The following is a 15,219-nucleotide window of genomic DNA, read 5'->3' as shown; positions in this document are numbered from 1 at the left end:
CATCGCCTCGTCACTGCATAACAATCAGATGGCTCGGTGTTGGCACCGCAACTGATGGAATTTTACTCAAAACAGATTTCGTCTTTGAACTTCCCCATAATCTTCATCCAAAAGTATCGTTCCGGGGTGATAAACTCTCAGAGTAGAACTCTTCTGCAGGGGTTGTGGGGGAATTTCGATCATATCTGTGTGAGAGGCAACGTAAGTATCATTTGGCTCTGAACAAGCAACAAGTTATGCGGGAAGCAACGAATGGAATGCTGGTTTTAATTCTGAAAGCGAATTACAGGCCTATAAGCAAGAACGTTTGTCCGACAAATTGGGTACGTTTTCGTTCGCTGATCGACTACGTTTGACAGCTGTCGGCCAGCCAAGAAGCCCCCCAGTAAGGAACTAGCCCCCGTCATAAAAGTTGCCTGTTTGCCGTAGCGTATTTCAATCGCGTAAGAGCCCCTATAATGGCGTTGTCCGGGCGAGTGTGTTACGTCTGTCTGTGCAAGCTTCTCTCTGACAAGTCGCTCTTGTTGATTATTTGTCTTTCCCCGTAAAGCCACCAAGGTTGTTGTTGTTGTGGTGGTGCTTGCTTTTGTTTGTTTGATTGATTTTTTTTTTCCTGAGACAGTTTAAGCACGGCGTTATTGCGAAGGGTTATTAGATTCATAAGTCAGCGAAGTGGTGGGCGATCTACTGAGCACAGCAGAACTTCTCATATGATGACTTCAAACAAGACACATTACCTACCAGCATCTGTTGGAGTGAGTGGCTATTAAGACACTTCTATCCAGGACAGCGTAGGGGGGGAAATGGTAAGTAAGCGTTTGGAATAACACAACATTCTAAGGATAAAATAGTCGCGTTTGGTGTTTAAGGCTGCATTGCCGCTCGGGCTTGGATGGCTTCTACTTGACAAAGTCGCTCCTGTATAGCGAGACTGCGTTGTGTGTTGAAGGCTCGTGTTGACAAAGCTTGTGTGGGGGAAAAAAAAGATTGTGTGGCGTTTTAGGGCTACGCCGAGGCAGGTAAGGCAACCATGGAATACATGACTGGTGCGTGCGTGTATATGCTGGGGCTTCCAGGTGGGTCGTGCCTGCTGCCAGCGAGAGGCTTTATTATACATGCATGTATGTTCTTTTAAAGCAACATGTGCCACTTAAGTGAGACACTTGGAGATCCGGTTCATCGGGTATAGTATCTTTTTAAGGCGGATTTAAACAGGGCGGCTGGACCGTTTTTTTGTTTGTTTGTTTTTTCTGGTTTGGTTTCATTAATAGGAGCCGCTATCTGGAAGGAAATGTCCACCCGACATGTGATCAAATATTAACGCGGTTGGTTTTGGCAGAGAGGGGAAATACACGTGACAAGAGCAGCAGCAGCAGTTTTTTTTTCTTTTCTTTTTTTAAGTGGGCACTCAACAAAAGTATCCAGATATTTCTGTGGCCCCCTCATACTGTAGTAGTTCCCCGGGCTGTGTGATGCTTTCAGCACATTGGACAGAGGCACCGGAGCCGTGCATGGACTAAACGCGCACACGGTGGACGCCAACTCTCTTCCCCCCTTTGCCAAACCTGGGATTGTTTTTCCAACTTTTGGTAAGATTATTTTCAGGGAGACGGTTGTCTTTTACATCAGATTTAAAGAGAGGGGGGAAATTCAAACGGGAGAGAGAGGAGTAGGGGGGAAAGAAAAGCGCATGTGCTTTTTTTGTAGAGCACTGTCAAAGTTGAAACATTAGGCTGTCTGCTGTTTTTGTTTTGCCTTTTTGTTGTTTTTGTTTATTTTTATTTTTTTCTGCACTGCACATTTTCAGTACCTTTAAGCCCCCCCACACTGCGTTTAAACTTTGGGACATGCAAGCGTTGGTCGCGGAGATCTAACCACGCACATAGTGGTTGTCAGCCCTTGTAAAGGTAAGAGCCCAATCCATTTTTTCCATATCACTCTTTTTTTGCTGTCGTCTTTGCGGGCTTTTCTCTAACTTGGGCTTTTTTTAAGCACAGCATGCAGCTTGCATCCTCGCCTGCGTTGTCGGCGTTAGTCTCCAAAATAACTCCAGTTGATCAAATGCCTGTTCTTTAGTAACGAAATTGAATGCATCAGGCAAGAATAAAGGCTCGCGTGTAAGTCTCGTGGAATGTCTCTATCGAGACTTGTCCATTTTAAATGATTTAAAATGGGCTTCTCTTTCTTTGAATCTTTGGAGTTTCCGAAGCTGTCTTGCTGCAACACAATGTGCGTAATGGTTGCGTTATGCCTAATCATGCTCCCGGTATGAGACCAAGACGCTGCAGTGATCCAGTCATCCTGCTCCATAACCGGTAGACTGATCCTTGGATGTGCGTACAATGTAGTCGTGATAGCACGTACGGGGAGAAAGAAATCTTGCATCCTCCTATTTTATTATTATTTTAATTATTCTACGTTGTTTTTTTTTATCCATATGCTTGTGCTGCTACATTCATGTTTTGTCTTGATGTCTGTGGATTCTGTTATCGGTCCAAATATAGCCCTACGCTTTACCCCCTCCTTCCCCCGGACCCCCACCCCTCCCGTCATCGCCATCAAATCACTTGTGTTTTTACTACGCCCGCTCCACGGTTTCATTCATAAGGTGCTTTTCGCTTCACCTGCTCCCCCTACTATCCCCCTCGGTTTTTTTTTTCTTTTTTTTTTTTGTGTGGGGGGGCGGCGTACACCACAACCACGGGCTGCACAGAAATAACACTCTAAAAATATACCAATCGTGATCACGTCCTTTCGTAGAACTTTTCAATTTATAGCCCGCAGAATTAGTTTTTTGTGTGAAATTATTCTAATGGGCGTGGCTCAGTACGTCACTGACAGATGTGATGGAGCGATAACATGTCTCCGTGAGCACTTGTGCTGACGCGGTAGCGTGGATTAATTATTACCCCCCGCTTCAAAAATAAAGAATTACTGTGATTGGACACTTGATGGAGACAGATTTATAGGATCGTCACTTGAAAGTGCATAATTTTCTCACAAAAATTGCTCGAAAAGCTTTGGATATTGTCTATTTCCACCCCCCATCTTCATCTCAGTTCCACTCTCCATCTCTTGTCTCTTTTTTTCCCCCTCTCCTCCTCCTCCGGTCAAAGATTTAAGATCCAAGACGAAGCAATTGCAAAGCAAGGAGAGAAAAGCCCCAACGCCCACAGTCAGTTCTGTTTTAATCAGCAGTCACCTTTCACGCGGCACGTGATCCAATAAATAGTCCGAAAACGAATGTATTCCTCACGTTTGTTTGATTGTGTTTGAATGGTGGAACTTGTGTGTAAGCGACCACGCTCGTTTTATATGCGTGTGCAACGTGCGCCGATCATATTCCGTTTGTTAATGCTCATTTTGCACGAGCAGAAAACCTCACATTATTTAGAACGTTCATAATACGTTGCTAATGAATGCCACATCTCTCCAGTCACGTTTCGGGTGAATAAATAAGAAAACGTTTCTTGCAAAATCTTAAAATAATTACACGAAGCTGTGAGGTTATTTTACTATTATTTTAAGTAACAAATCTGTATGGTTTAATCCTATTTTTCCCATCGAGGGATTTTTTTTAAAATTAATTATTGTTTGTTTTGTGTATGTCTACGATGTAATTGTATCCAGAAAAATGACAAGCGAAATGCGTGCCTTTCTATGCATGTTGCAATATATACATGTTTTTTCCCGACTGATACGTGGGATTATGGTGTGGGCGTGGGCGTGCATGGGTGGAGGAGGAGGGATGAGCGGAGGCGGGTTAGGAGGGGTCTGTGGGGTGGCACGACACACTTTGTATGTATGAAGGTTTTTTTATAGCACTTTTCTGCAATGTACGTCAGCGGATCAGTCCATAAATGGGGTTGTGCGCGTGTGTGTGCGGGCGCGCGTCTGCGTGCACACGCGGACGCACGCGTTATCTTTACTGAGAATCTCCTCGCTCGCTCTCCCTCTCTCTCTCGCTGCAGAGTTGTGGTGGGCGTCAAAATTCACATCAAATCATTCGCTTGGCTTTAGAAAAGGCGTAATTTTAACGTTTTACTTTTGATTCCTACATCTGCCTTGTGTGTTTTTATCTCGGCCTTTGTCTTATTTCAATCAATTTCTATGCTTCGAACGGGTTTGTTAAAATCAAGTTGTTGTTGTTTTTTATCTTTTAATATTTGTAATGACAACAGGACCCCCTTTTCACTCCATACTGCGTCCTTTCCGGTATATTTCTCATTCATTAATTATAAAAAACTGTCGGCGCTCTCGTGCACAGTATATAAATAAGCAATGGGCTATCGATTATATTTGGGCTATAGATGGCGGAAATCTCCACACAACAGCAGGCGGACGTCACGATATATTTAGAGCAAGGAATAATCATCTTAATCATGATGGCAACGAAGGCTCCATCGCCCCGCCACCGCTGCCGTTTATAGTCACCACCGTCATCACCTTCATCACCATCACCTTCATCCAATTAACAGGCTTGTTTAAACAAGTTCCGTCAAGAGGCAAGGGTTCGGACGTTCTGTGTGTTTTTTTTTTCAACACGGATACGGGTTTAATAAATTAATATTTAAAAAAAACTGCAAATAAAAGGCTGCCGTTCTAACGTGTGACCGTGGAACTAGGCGGATTCACGATGCAGTGTGCGTTTGCTCGATCACAGTCTGGTCTCCGCAGCACCGAATTCTCGCAACTTCATACTATAATTTCATATCACTGTTTTCTTTTCTGAGTAAGAGACAGAAAGACGGACAACTTGTCTTTAGAGTTGCAAATTATATATATAGTATAAATGTCTGTTTCATCTTGCTAATAATTATGATAAATATGTTGTCATCACAGGAAATATTGTATTGCCTCCCCATCCTAGTGTCTCATTCTATTGAAGAAACCGAATGTATCTGTTTAAAAGGCATCCCAAGTGGTCCGCAACCCGCCCTCGCTGTTTGACGTCATCTAAGCTTAAACAGTGTTTTCTCAGATCGGCTCCAGGAGGCATGTACTCCTACTTTGATCCAAGTGTCCTCATCTCCTTCTTTTATCCCCAGTGAAAATGACAATTTCTCAAATGTCATTTCCCCCTTTTCCATGTTACGCAGTTCCTGTCTTGCACAAGCAGGTAGGCTGCTGACTGAATGAAGCATCAGCAGTGACAGTTTGTCTGCATTTGGCATCAGAACCTGTAAGAAATGTTATACATGTGTTTCTTTTCTGTGCTGCACAAACAGGGAAGACGTTAAGCAAGAGAGAAGTGTAAATGCAAATTACATGTTTGCAACATGGCTCGATTAAAACCTGAGCCATGCCCCCCCCCCTTCAACAAAAGACAAAAGATGTTCATCCATACGCCTCAAACAGTTTGAAGTCATTGTCCCTGAGAAATCTTAAACCTGTAGAAATAGAACACCACGGTGCGGATGAAATAGTGGCTTAGTTTTCAGAAGGACTCCAGGTTGCTTTAACACAAGCCTCAAAGTTATCTCTGGAGCTTTGAGCGCCTTGTTGCTTCCATTTATCATACATTATTTTGAATTCATTCAGAAAACTACTCCCTAAAGCCTCTGACGCTGCTTGCAAGCCAAAAGACCACTTGCTACACTGTATTCGGTTTTGCTGCATTTGCACAAATGAGAGAGAGAGAGAGAGAGAGAGAGAGAGAGAGAGAGAGAGAGAGAGAGAGAGAGAGACTGTTGTTTTTTCTGCTCATGAGACTGCAAGTGATTTATTTATGAATTACTTGTTTGGAACATTGAGCATTTTTTTGTCCTCGCTGGAGTCAAAACCCTCGATGATTGCTGCTTTTTGTCATCCAGGGTTCGCCCTCACCTGTGGGCCTTTGAGGAGCGCTATATCTATCTTGGCATGTCCCTGTGTGTGTTGGAGGTCGGGCGGACTCATTAGGCAGGTGTGAGCATCTACTTCCATATTGCTGCATGCCAAATAGGAGCTTCCCAGCACATACGCCAATGCGGGGAAGAATTATGCTGGTCATAGAGCAAACAAATCACTCAATCTTTGCTCTGGACGAGTCACAATGGATAATGAGGCGCTGTTTCCCCATTAAAGCGGAGCATCAGTTTGAACATGTTCAACATGCACTCAAAGGCTTGACCTGCTCAGTTCATTGTTAACCAATGCAAGCCTTTGTTAAAATGCTGTAATGCAAACATGTTTGTTCATTGATCCATCCGTTTGTTACGAGGATGGCGTTATTATTTGCAAAAGCAACGCTGTTCTTTCACCAAGTTAATCTTTTTGTTAGCCTCCAATGTCTTTTGACGTTCAACAATTCTAATTCAATATCTTTTTTTAAATAGATTTTTTTTTTTTTTTAAATAGAATGTCCACGCAAATATGACTAAGGGTGGTGTTGCTTATGAATAAATTCAGGCTATTGTTGCACATCTCCGCGTTGGGTCACGATTTGCACGCTGACGCACAGCCCTCAAGAAACATGCCACCATGTTTGGTGGGCAAACGCGGAAGCAAGGAGGCTTTGCGTGCGTGATATATATATATATATATATATATATATATATATATATATATATATATATATATATATATATATATATATATATATATATATATATATATATAGCGTGGGTGTGGTGTATACGGAATGCGCTCGAACAAAAAAAAAAAAAAAAAAAAAAAAAAAAAGACAAGATGCGCAGTGAAGGCACACTAATAGTTCCGCCTCCGGGCTGTTTAAACAGGAGTCGGAGGCGAGCAAGTGAGCCAGCCAGCCAGCCGCTGGTCACATGTTGCAGCGTCATCGTGTAGTAAAGTTGCTCGACTTCCACACAGGCTCCCCATTGCAAGCTCCACGGCTCTCTTGTCTTGTCTTCATCCCGCCACTGGTTTGCTCCTCCTCCTCAACCTCCTCCTCCTTCCTCCTCCTCCTCTTCCTCAGCTGCTGCTGCTGCGGCGGCATGCAGGCAACAACTTGGCTTTCACACAACATCTCCACCGGAGCCGTCCAGCCATGGGAGTGCATGACCTCATCCATGCAATTTCCACCATCAATAATTTAATGTATTTGCTCCAAACTTGAAGAGATATCCTGAAGCTTGTCAGGAGGACACAGAGAGGAAAGTATCGCTAAAGTCTAAATTACTCAGGGAGTTGCCCAGGACAGCCCAGATGACACTGTCCTGTTGAATGGTCTGTTTTACGACTGGGCAGCACAAGGTACGTTTCTCTCCCAACTTCTTTGTAGCTATAATGGGTGCTGCTGTTATTGAGCTGAATGTTAAGACAAAAGTTGGTGCTAGGTTTGTGTGCTGTGTGTCTGAAAGAACCCCATCAAGTGTCGTTATCCTGTGGACAGGCAGCGCCGCGGCCCCAGGGGGGAGTATGTGTAATCTTATCCCGCCGTTCATTAATAAAAAACGGACTTATTATGTTGATTGGGTTTCCAAAGCAGAACAAGGACTCATTTGTGTAATACTATAACACAAAAGTAAGACGCCTGTTTCACCACTGTACAGTGATGAGCATTGGGCTAGTTTTTCTTCTTGAGTGGCAGCATTTAGTAAAAACAATCGCATTGGAACATCCTATAAGTTTTTAGAAAAATCATCAACGTAAAACGGGTTTAAAACTAACAAGTTCCGAGGCAAAAACAAACTTTGGATTCTTCACTCATTAAGACTTTATGAGAAACCCGAGAGCGGCCACTTTGGTCCACTTCTTGGTGTTGTGTTTGCACTGGGTGTCTTCAAATTACTGATCTATCTATCTATCTATCTATCTATCTATCTATCTATCTATCTATCTATCTATCTATCTATCTATCTATCTATCTATCTATCTATCTATCTATCTATCTATCTATCTATCTATCTATCTATCTATCTATCTAGAGGATGGTAAAGCTTGCTAATATTCTACGGTCTCGGGCGCCATCTAGTGTGCAACGTGTATAACTGCAATGCCCCAATTTCAAAATTTGTACAGCAATCTCCTTGTTATCGGGGGATTTTTGGGTTCAAATGAACACTTTGAATCGAATTTTAAGCAGATTTGACATCGACTAGCATATGACTGCATTTTGTTTCGATAGAGGTGAATTCTCCTAATCAATGCTGCATGATGTGTGGGAGGGAGGCGACCGCTTTGGACAGCACAGCTCAGACAGCAGCAGTTTGAATTCTTGTTGGCTTCAAAATGGCAGTTGATAAGGCTTGGTTCTGAGACCAGGTGTGATCCCCTGTTGCTGCTCTTGCAGTATACAGTATTGCTAAATATGCTCGGATTTAAAACAGATCTCCAAGCAGCAATGTTCCACATGTGTAAGCTGTTACCAATGACAGCCTGATTTGCTTTTCTTTTGTTTTTTACTGCATATATTATAGAACTCAAGGGTTGTCCTGAATCTAATTTCATGTGTGCATGTTTGTTTTCCCACTGTTGTTATAGCTGAACATTTGGCATTGAGTTCTGTGCACGTTGGACGTGACCAAACATGCTGCTTGGTAAACACTTCCACTTCGCAAGGTTGTTGAGAAATTGAACAAAGTGTACAAAACACAAGCAAGACATGACAGATAACAAATGTTGCCATACAGTCCAATCTGATGTTTATCTCTCATATTGAAGTTTTCCTATGGGGGGGTAGATTATACCATAAAGTCTAGCAAAGGTATATGGTTAATAATCACAAGGAATGCTAGCCCTTTCATGTCCTTTAGAAACTTTTCATCATCTGTCATATGAGGTATTTAGCGCTGTAATCCCCACCTGGCGCAAAGAATAAACACGAGACTAAGTTACATATGGCAGCCTGCAGGCCGTGCCCTCAAAGCAGGCGAACAGGTGGTCATTTGGTGCGTGTGGACGTCCAAAAGGCCACACGCTCACCTGCTCGCATTGTTCCATGCGCTTCGTGGCTTGAGGTGTGTCACCGCGCATGAAAAGCATGTTTGAGCAGTGCTTATTGAGGCCTTTGTGTGTGTGTCCCCCCCCCTCCCCGCTTCATGTCATCTATCTGGCGGAAGGGATGGGTTGGATGGATAGATGAATAAATGCAAGGAAGGAAATGCTGCCTCTCAATGGTCAAGACTTAATTATTGGACACAAATGAATACCCTGGCATCAAGTCTAGATATTGCAATAAATCCTCTGGAATATCTGGATCCCCCCTCACTTGAGTTTTCATGCCCATTGTGTTAAACACACAAACACATGCTGTTATGCACTGTGAAAATCCTGCAGTGCGCGGAACATCTTCCTTGGCCGCTTGTATAATTCTCAGCCGGTCCCACAGCAATTAAATGATTCATTGGCTTTATTGCGTTTTAACAGGATGTTGATTGAGAACATGAGCCATATTGATCGCCCTGATGGAAACAGGAAATCACAGAGATATAAATACAATCATTTGTTGTTCCCGGTGTGAGCGTACCTGAGGGAATTGCATGCAATTGCGCGCTGTTGAGTGGCATTACCCCCAGCAACCTCCTCCTCTCCATTCTCTCCCCTGTGGAGACCTGGAAGAGACGTCATCTGTGGTTGTTATGCTGCGAAATGACGCCGCCACCCTCTCCACCCCCTGCTGCTGCAATATTACCCCTGTGGTCGGTTACGGAAGATGCAGCACTTTGTCTGCGCCATTTCCAGCATGAAGTTTGACGCCTAACAGTAATCAGCCCTCTCCCTTCATTTCCTTAATGTGGAAGTGGAACCATTTGTGTGCAGTGCTGATAATAATATCAGCCTAAATGCATCCTACACATAAAGCTCGTGACTGGCATCCGTCCCGTAAAGCAACATGATTTTTCAGTGCTGGGAAGGCCCGCGTACATCTCCTGATTGGAATCCAAACAACAATGAGGGGTTAATCGGTGAGGTGCTTTAGCATGTAATTACATTTCACTAGCATGGATTTGCACTTTACATCATTCTTTGTCCTTATTGTGGTTTAATTGGCGAGAGGGAAAGATACCCCCAATCTTCTTACAAGCCAGCCCCTCCCTATGCATCCTCCTTGGAGCACACACACTTTGTGGAGGCGCGCGCACGTCCCTGAGCTTGGGGAATGAGTGGCTCATTAGGAAGAAGGATGTGATATTCTGAATAGACTGGGAGACTCCCAGCACATCTATTTTTAGAGCCGATATCTCTATGGCAGTCACCGGTGTTGTTTAATTGCAGCCCCAGACACCAATTAAGAAGGAAACAAATGCGTTGAAGGGCGGGGCTTGCTCCTTCTTTACGGTAAAGGTCCTTGTGTCCATTCAGAGGGGAGGGTGTGTGTGTGTGTGTGTGTCTTTGTTCTCTACATATTCCTGTAAAAGGTTGGGACGCTCACAGCCATGATCACTTTTGTTTTTCTTCTAAATAAGTCCATCATTGAAGACAAGTCATTTCTGTAAGGATGACTTTCTACTTAGATCATTTGCATGTTCACAGTGTTGGAGTGACACCTAGCAGGGTTTAATCATCATGTCAGTGTAAAGATTGGCACCTTCCCTGGTAGCGAAGATGACACATTTTTTGAGTCATTCGTTATCCTGCTGGGTTCAGCCTCGAGAGTTATGGAGTCATCCACCTGTTCGCTGCAAAGTTCTTGCTACTTAGGATCGGAATTTTCTTGCTAAACAAATCATTCCCATGTTTTCAGTGTTTCCGCATTGGATGTCCCTTTATCAAACACGCAAAACAAACAAAAAACGTATTCTCTTATGTCAACACATGACAACTGTCCGCAGTGTTTGTGCGTAGCACCTCAAATTCAGCCATCGTGTGTCGGTTCAGATGCAAAACGTATAATTGTGTCCATCAAGTGTAAACAGGTTCAACTGCTGACAAGAGTTGAATTGTATTTGTCCAGCTTCATCCTGCTGTGTGGCAGTCTTTGCACTCAGCAGCGTGTTCTATGATGATGCCAAAACTCATAAATGATGCCACGCTCAAATGAAAAAGGTTGGGATTTCTGTATCTCAGCAACACAAATTATAGGATGCAGAGTGTCACATTGGAGGATTTTTTTTTTATTTTGTTTTGATGTAATAAGGAAGATGGTTCAAACACTTATAATAATAATAATAATAATTCCTCCAGCAAAAGCGCCTTATTTTTGTTTGTCGGGCTACTTTGTGGTCGCTGAAACAAGACAAAAGAAAGTTGTAACTTTGTTGTAACATCTCCAAAACTTGTGCAGTCAAGGAACAAGCCAATGAACAAAGCAACAGGTGTTAAACATGCTACTTTTTGCTAAAACAAGAGCTGCTTCCACCTGCGATTGCCTCGGGGAGTTAGTTGTAGTATATGGTGCAGTACAAATACGACACACAAAGGGTTTATTTATCGACAGTCACTTGGCGCTCTGTGATGTGAAGCGCATCTTAGGTGAATTGATGCCAAGCCTCACATATGAATCGGATGATCCTGGTTTACGCATGTTAGGAAACCACTGGCAAGATTCAGTGTGATTGCAAACATTTGATGAAGCTAGTCTCTGGGGAGACTTTGAATATTCAATTCAATTGATTATGACTCACAATGACAAGCCAACTGTCCACTAACTCGCCGGGTGTCCCCTTCCTTCCCTTTTGTCTTTCTTTCTCCCTCCAGTTCCACCAGGTTAGAAGAGTGATGACCATCCTGTTCCTTACTATGGTTATTTCATACTTCAGTTGCATGAGAGCTGTGCCCCTGAGAGACGCCCCAGGCATGCAGGGCCATCGGACGGAAGGCTACCTGGGCGCCGCCGCGACGGTCGCAAGAGGCCGGGGGACTCCACAGAGTGGTGGCGGGCCGGGCCAGCGTGGGATGCCCTCGCTCGCAGACACCTTTGAGCAGGTGATAGAGGAGCTGCTGGAGGTGGAGGGGGAGGCAGAGGCGGCACAGATGGGACAGGGGGCAGATAGGAGCCAGGGAGGCGGGGGTCTGGCTTCAGACGCGGCCACCGAAAGCAAGGATGTCGATGTGTACGACTCGCGGGTGATGATCAGCAACCAAGTGCCTTTGGAGCCGCCGTTGCTCTTTCTTCTGGAGGAATACAAAAACTATCTGGATGCTGCTAATATGTCCATGAGGGTGCGGCGACACTCTGACCCCTCGCGACGTGGAGAGCTCAGCGTTTGTGACAGTATTAGCCAGTGGGTGACAGCGGTGGATAAAAAGACGGCGATAGACATGTCGGGGCAGACGGTTACCGTCATGGAAAAGGTTCCCGTCCCCAACGGCCAACTGAAGCAATACTTTTACGAGACCAAATGCAACCCCATGGGGTACACGAAAGACGGCTGCAGAGGAATAGACAAGCGGCATTATAACTCCCAATGCAGGACAACCCAGTCCTACGTGCGAGCCCTCACCATGGATAGCAAAAAGAAGATTGGCTGGCGGTTTATAAGGATAGACACTTCCTGTGTATGCACATTGACCATTAAAAGAGGGAGATAATGTATAAAATGTATAGATTTTATTGAAGAGTTTAAAAAAGAGAATACAGAGAAAATATCTATTTGTATATATACATAACAGGGTAAATTATTCCGTCAAATGAAAATTTTATGGACTGCATGTAAAAAAAAGATGAAGTTTATACAGTAAAAGTGATATAACAGTCTATTTATTGAACATATTCATGACCTTGTAAACGATTAAAAAAAATCTGATCAGTCATTTGCTCCCACTTTAAATTACTATATCACATTCCTCAAGACATTGTGGATTTGTTTATGTTGCCAAGATTTACAAAATGAGGTGGAAAAAAAACAGGCACGGAATGAGAGGACAGTTCCATCTTCAAAAGCTTGCATGCTGCTTCAATTGTGAATTGAGAAATTCTCCACTTACAAAAAAAATAATAATAAGAGGCTGACCAAAAAAAAAAATATATATATATATCAACTTTCCGTTTACATACTCGGCGGAAAACAACTTTCCTCTCCAGTAATTTATCTGTTTACTGTTCTAAACTTCTCAAGGTATAATGTTGGGATTACATACTATGTCAAGGTGCTGTTGTCAAAGCTTTGCTGTTTATTTTTTTATTCCCACCAGAGTAAGATATATATATTAAAAAAAAGATATATATATATATATATATATATATATATATATATATATATATATATATATATATATATATATATATATATATATGAGATATGTTTCTGGGTTAATATTATTCATTTTGTATGTTGTGAAGTTGTTTGCAATATTAAACTGAAATATTTGAAGAAATAAAAATGACTATAGGCAACTGAAAAACAAAACCAATGTGGATAAAGTTTCAACCCTCCATTTTTAGTTATAGTCACAAATACTGACGCACATAAAACATAAAACAACAATCAGCCGCCAAATTGACCAAAATGTTACCCAATAACCAATAATGTGCAGTATTTCAAATTGGGACTGATGAAAAATGTCAGGATCCGAAGGGAACTTGGAGCTTTGGGCTTTTCAGAGAGAGAGAGAGAGAGCGAGAGAGAGAGAGACTGTTGTTGAAATGGGGGAACTACAAAAGAGCAGTGGCACTCATTTACAAGTGGCATGGTCTTTATTGTCACTCAACCTACACCATAATCCCACAATCAGAAATAATCCTCACTTTCACAAGGAAAAAAGTGTCTGCACGATCAAGTTTCGACTTGTGAAGTTAGGCTCTGGGTGCTCTTGACACATACTTAAAGGCTTCAGCCGGCCCATGCATCTGTGCACAACTTCAGTGAATCCCATCATGATGTGTCTTCAACAAAAGATCAGTCATCAGGGCATTCATTGAGTGGTACAATCACAAAGACCTGAAGCAAACCGACTTGTCTGTTTCCTGAGGGGTAAGGTTGTCACGGGTTCATTCCATCAACAGCCCATGAAACACCATTTTCTTTCACATCTTTATAACTCTTCTGGTACATTCAGTGACTCATTGATCACAATTTAGAAAAGGGGGTGCACATACAATAAACAAAAACAACCCAATTATATAAATTGCGTAACTTTTGTTCTAATGTATGCAACTTTCACCTCAATTTCCTTCACCACCACCTATTTGAGGATAAGAAGAAGCCCTGAAAGAGGATTGGAACTTGCCCTTTGAAATTTGGAAAGCTGCTGAAGAAAATGTCCAGGACCAGAGAACTGATCCTCGCTTCTCTTTCCAGCCCATGAAATGTGGTGAGAATTTACTGTGCTTTCCTTTCATACACTAAATGTAAGGAAGGATTCATACAGCTGCTCAAAAGGTACGATCATCATTACTCTATATGAGTGTCCAACAACAGGTACAGTCATAGTAAGGAAATGCTGAAATTATATTGCAGCAGTTTTGTAGCTAATGGAAGTGAATCATGGCAAGATGTAATTATATGTATGCTTAAGATAATGTGATCACTACACAATGCAAAACTTTAACGGTACACATTCCTGAGGGACAGTACAAATTTGTCAGCTGAAGCCATCTTATAACAGGCATTTCTGCTCAATGTTTAAAACAACAAAATCCCTAGGTAACTTGTAGGGGGGTCTTCCCCATCTAAAAGACTAACTAACCAACTAACTAATTCAATCAATCAAACTGCCATAACAGATCAATCTATGGCATTATAGTTGCGGCTGGCCAATAGAGGGCACTAAGGAGTCGCCCCAGCACTCAGGAAGAAAAATAAAATTAAATGGAAGAAATATCGTGAAATAAAGTACATCAATATAGTACGGGAAGTAAGAAAAATATGATTATCAGAATTATGAAAACAACTTTTGTCCATTTCGTATTTCAGGTATGGGGTACAAAAATATTCACCTATACACTCACATTAAAAGTGCGGTTGGCTCTGTCTGCTGAAAAGGGGTTCAAGATTTACTTTTTCATTGGACCTCTACAATTTACATGCAGGTAGGTTTGCGAACATTGGTTGCTACTTGCTAACTTTAATACTGCTAACCAGACAAGAGAATTTGTAAGTAAACTGGTAAGATTTTCTATCTAATTTACGTATGGAATTTTATGATTTTATCTGACTTTGATCAATCAGAGGCAATACGTAACGCCATGCAAAAATTGAGCAGTATCCAGTGGCATTGATAACACTAAAGACATAGGTACATTTGTTTCTTTTATTTGCAGACAATTTTGATCAAATTATTTAAGTTAGTTCATTTAAAGAATTTGAACACAGTGTTAATGTTTACACTCTGCATGTTACAGTGGTTTACATATCATTTGTAGGAATAAAATTAAGGATTTCACTTGCCAGGGGT

At 42.3% G+C, this 15,219-nt stretch overlaps 1 protein-coding gene across 6 annotated transcripts; it reads left to right on the top strand.

The window, feature by feature from the left end:
* The first annotated feature begins 3 nt into the window (after positions 1-3).
* On the top strand, positions 4-12,636 carry bdnf (brain-derived neurotrophic factor). Of its 6 annotated transcripts, none has more exons than XM_049718632.2 (2): positions 4-201; positions 11,581-12,636. In XM_049718632.2, exons 1-2 carry the CDS (start codon positions 55-57, stop codon positions 12,412-12,414), a joined length of 981 nt encoding a protein of 326 aa, XP_049574589.1. In that variant the 5' UTR covers positions 4-54; the 3' UTR covers positions 12,415-12,636. The 6 variants fall into 6 exon arrangements, with proteins under 6 accessions (XP_049574589.1, XP_049574591.1, XP_049574594.1 ...); XM_049718634.2 differs by lacking the exon at positions 4-201 and adding an exon at positions 469-806; XM_049718637.2 differs by lacking the exon at positions 4-201 and adding an exon at positions 857-1,019.
* The last annotated feature ends 2,583 nt before the right edge of the window (positions 12,637-15,219 follow it).

This window comes from Syngnathus scovelli, chromosome 4, assembly GCF_024217435.2.
Source record: "Syngnathus scovelli strain Florida chromosome 4, RoL_Ssco_1.2, whole genome shotgun sequence".
NCBI lineage: Eukaryota > Metazoa > Chordata > Actinopteri > Syngnathiformes > Syngnathidae > Syngnathus > Syngnathus scovelli.
This window is presented reverse-complemented; position numbering and strand designations above follow the sequence as displayed.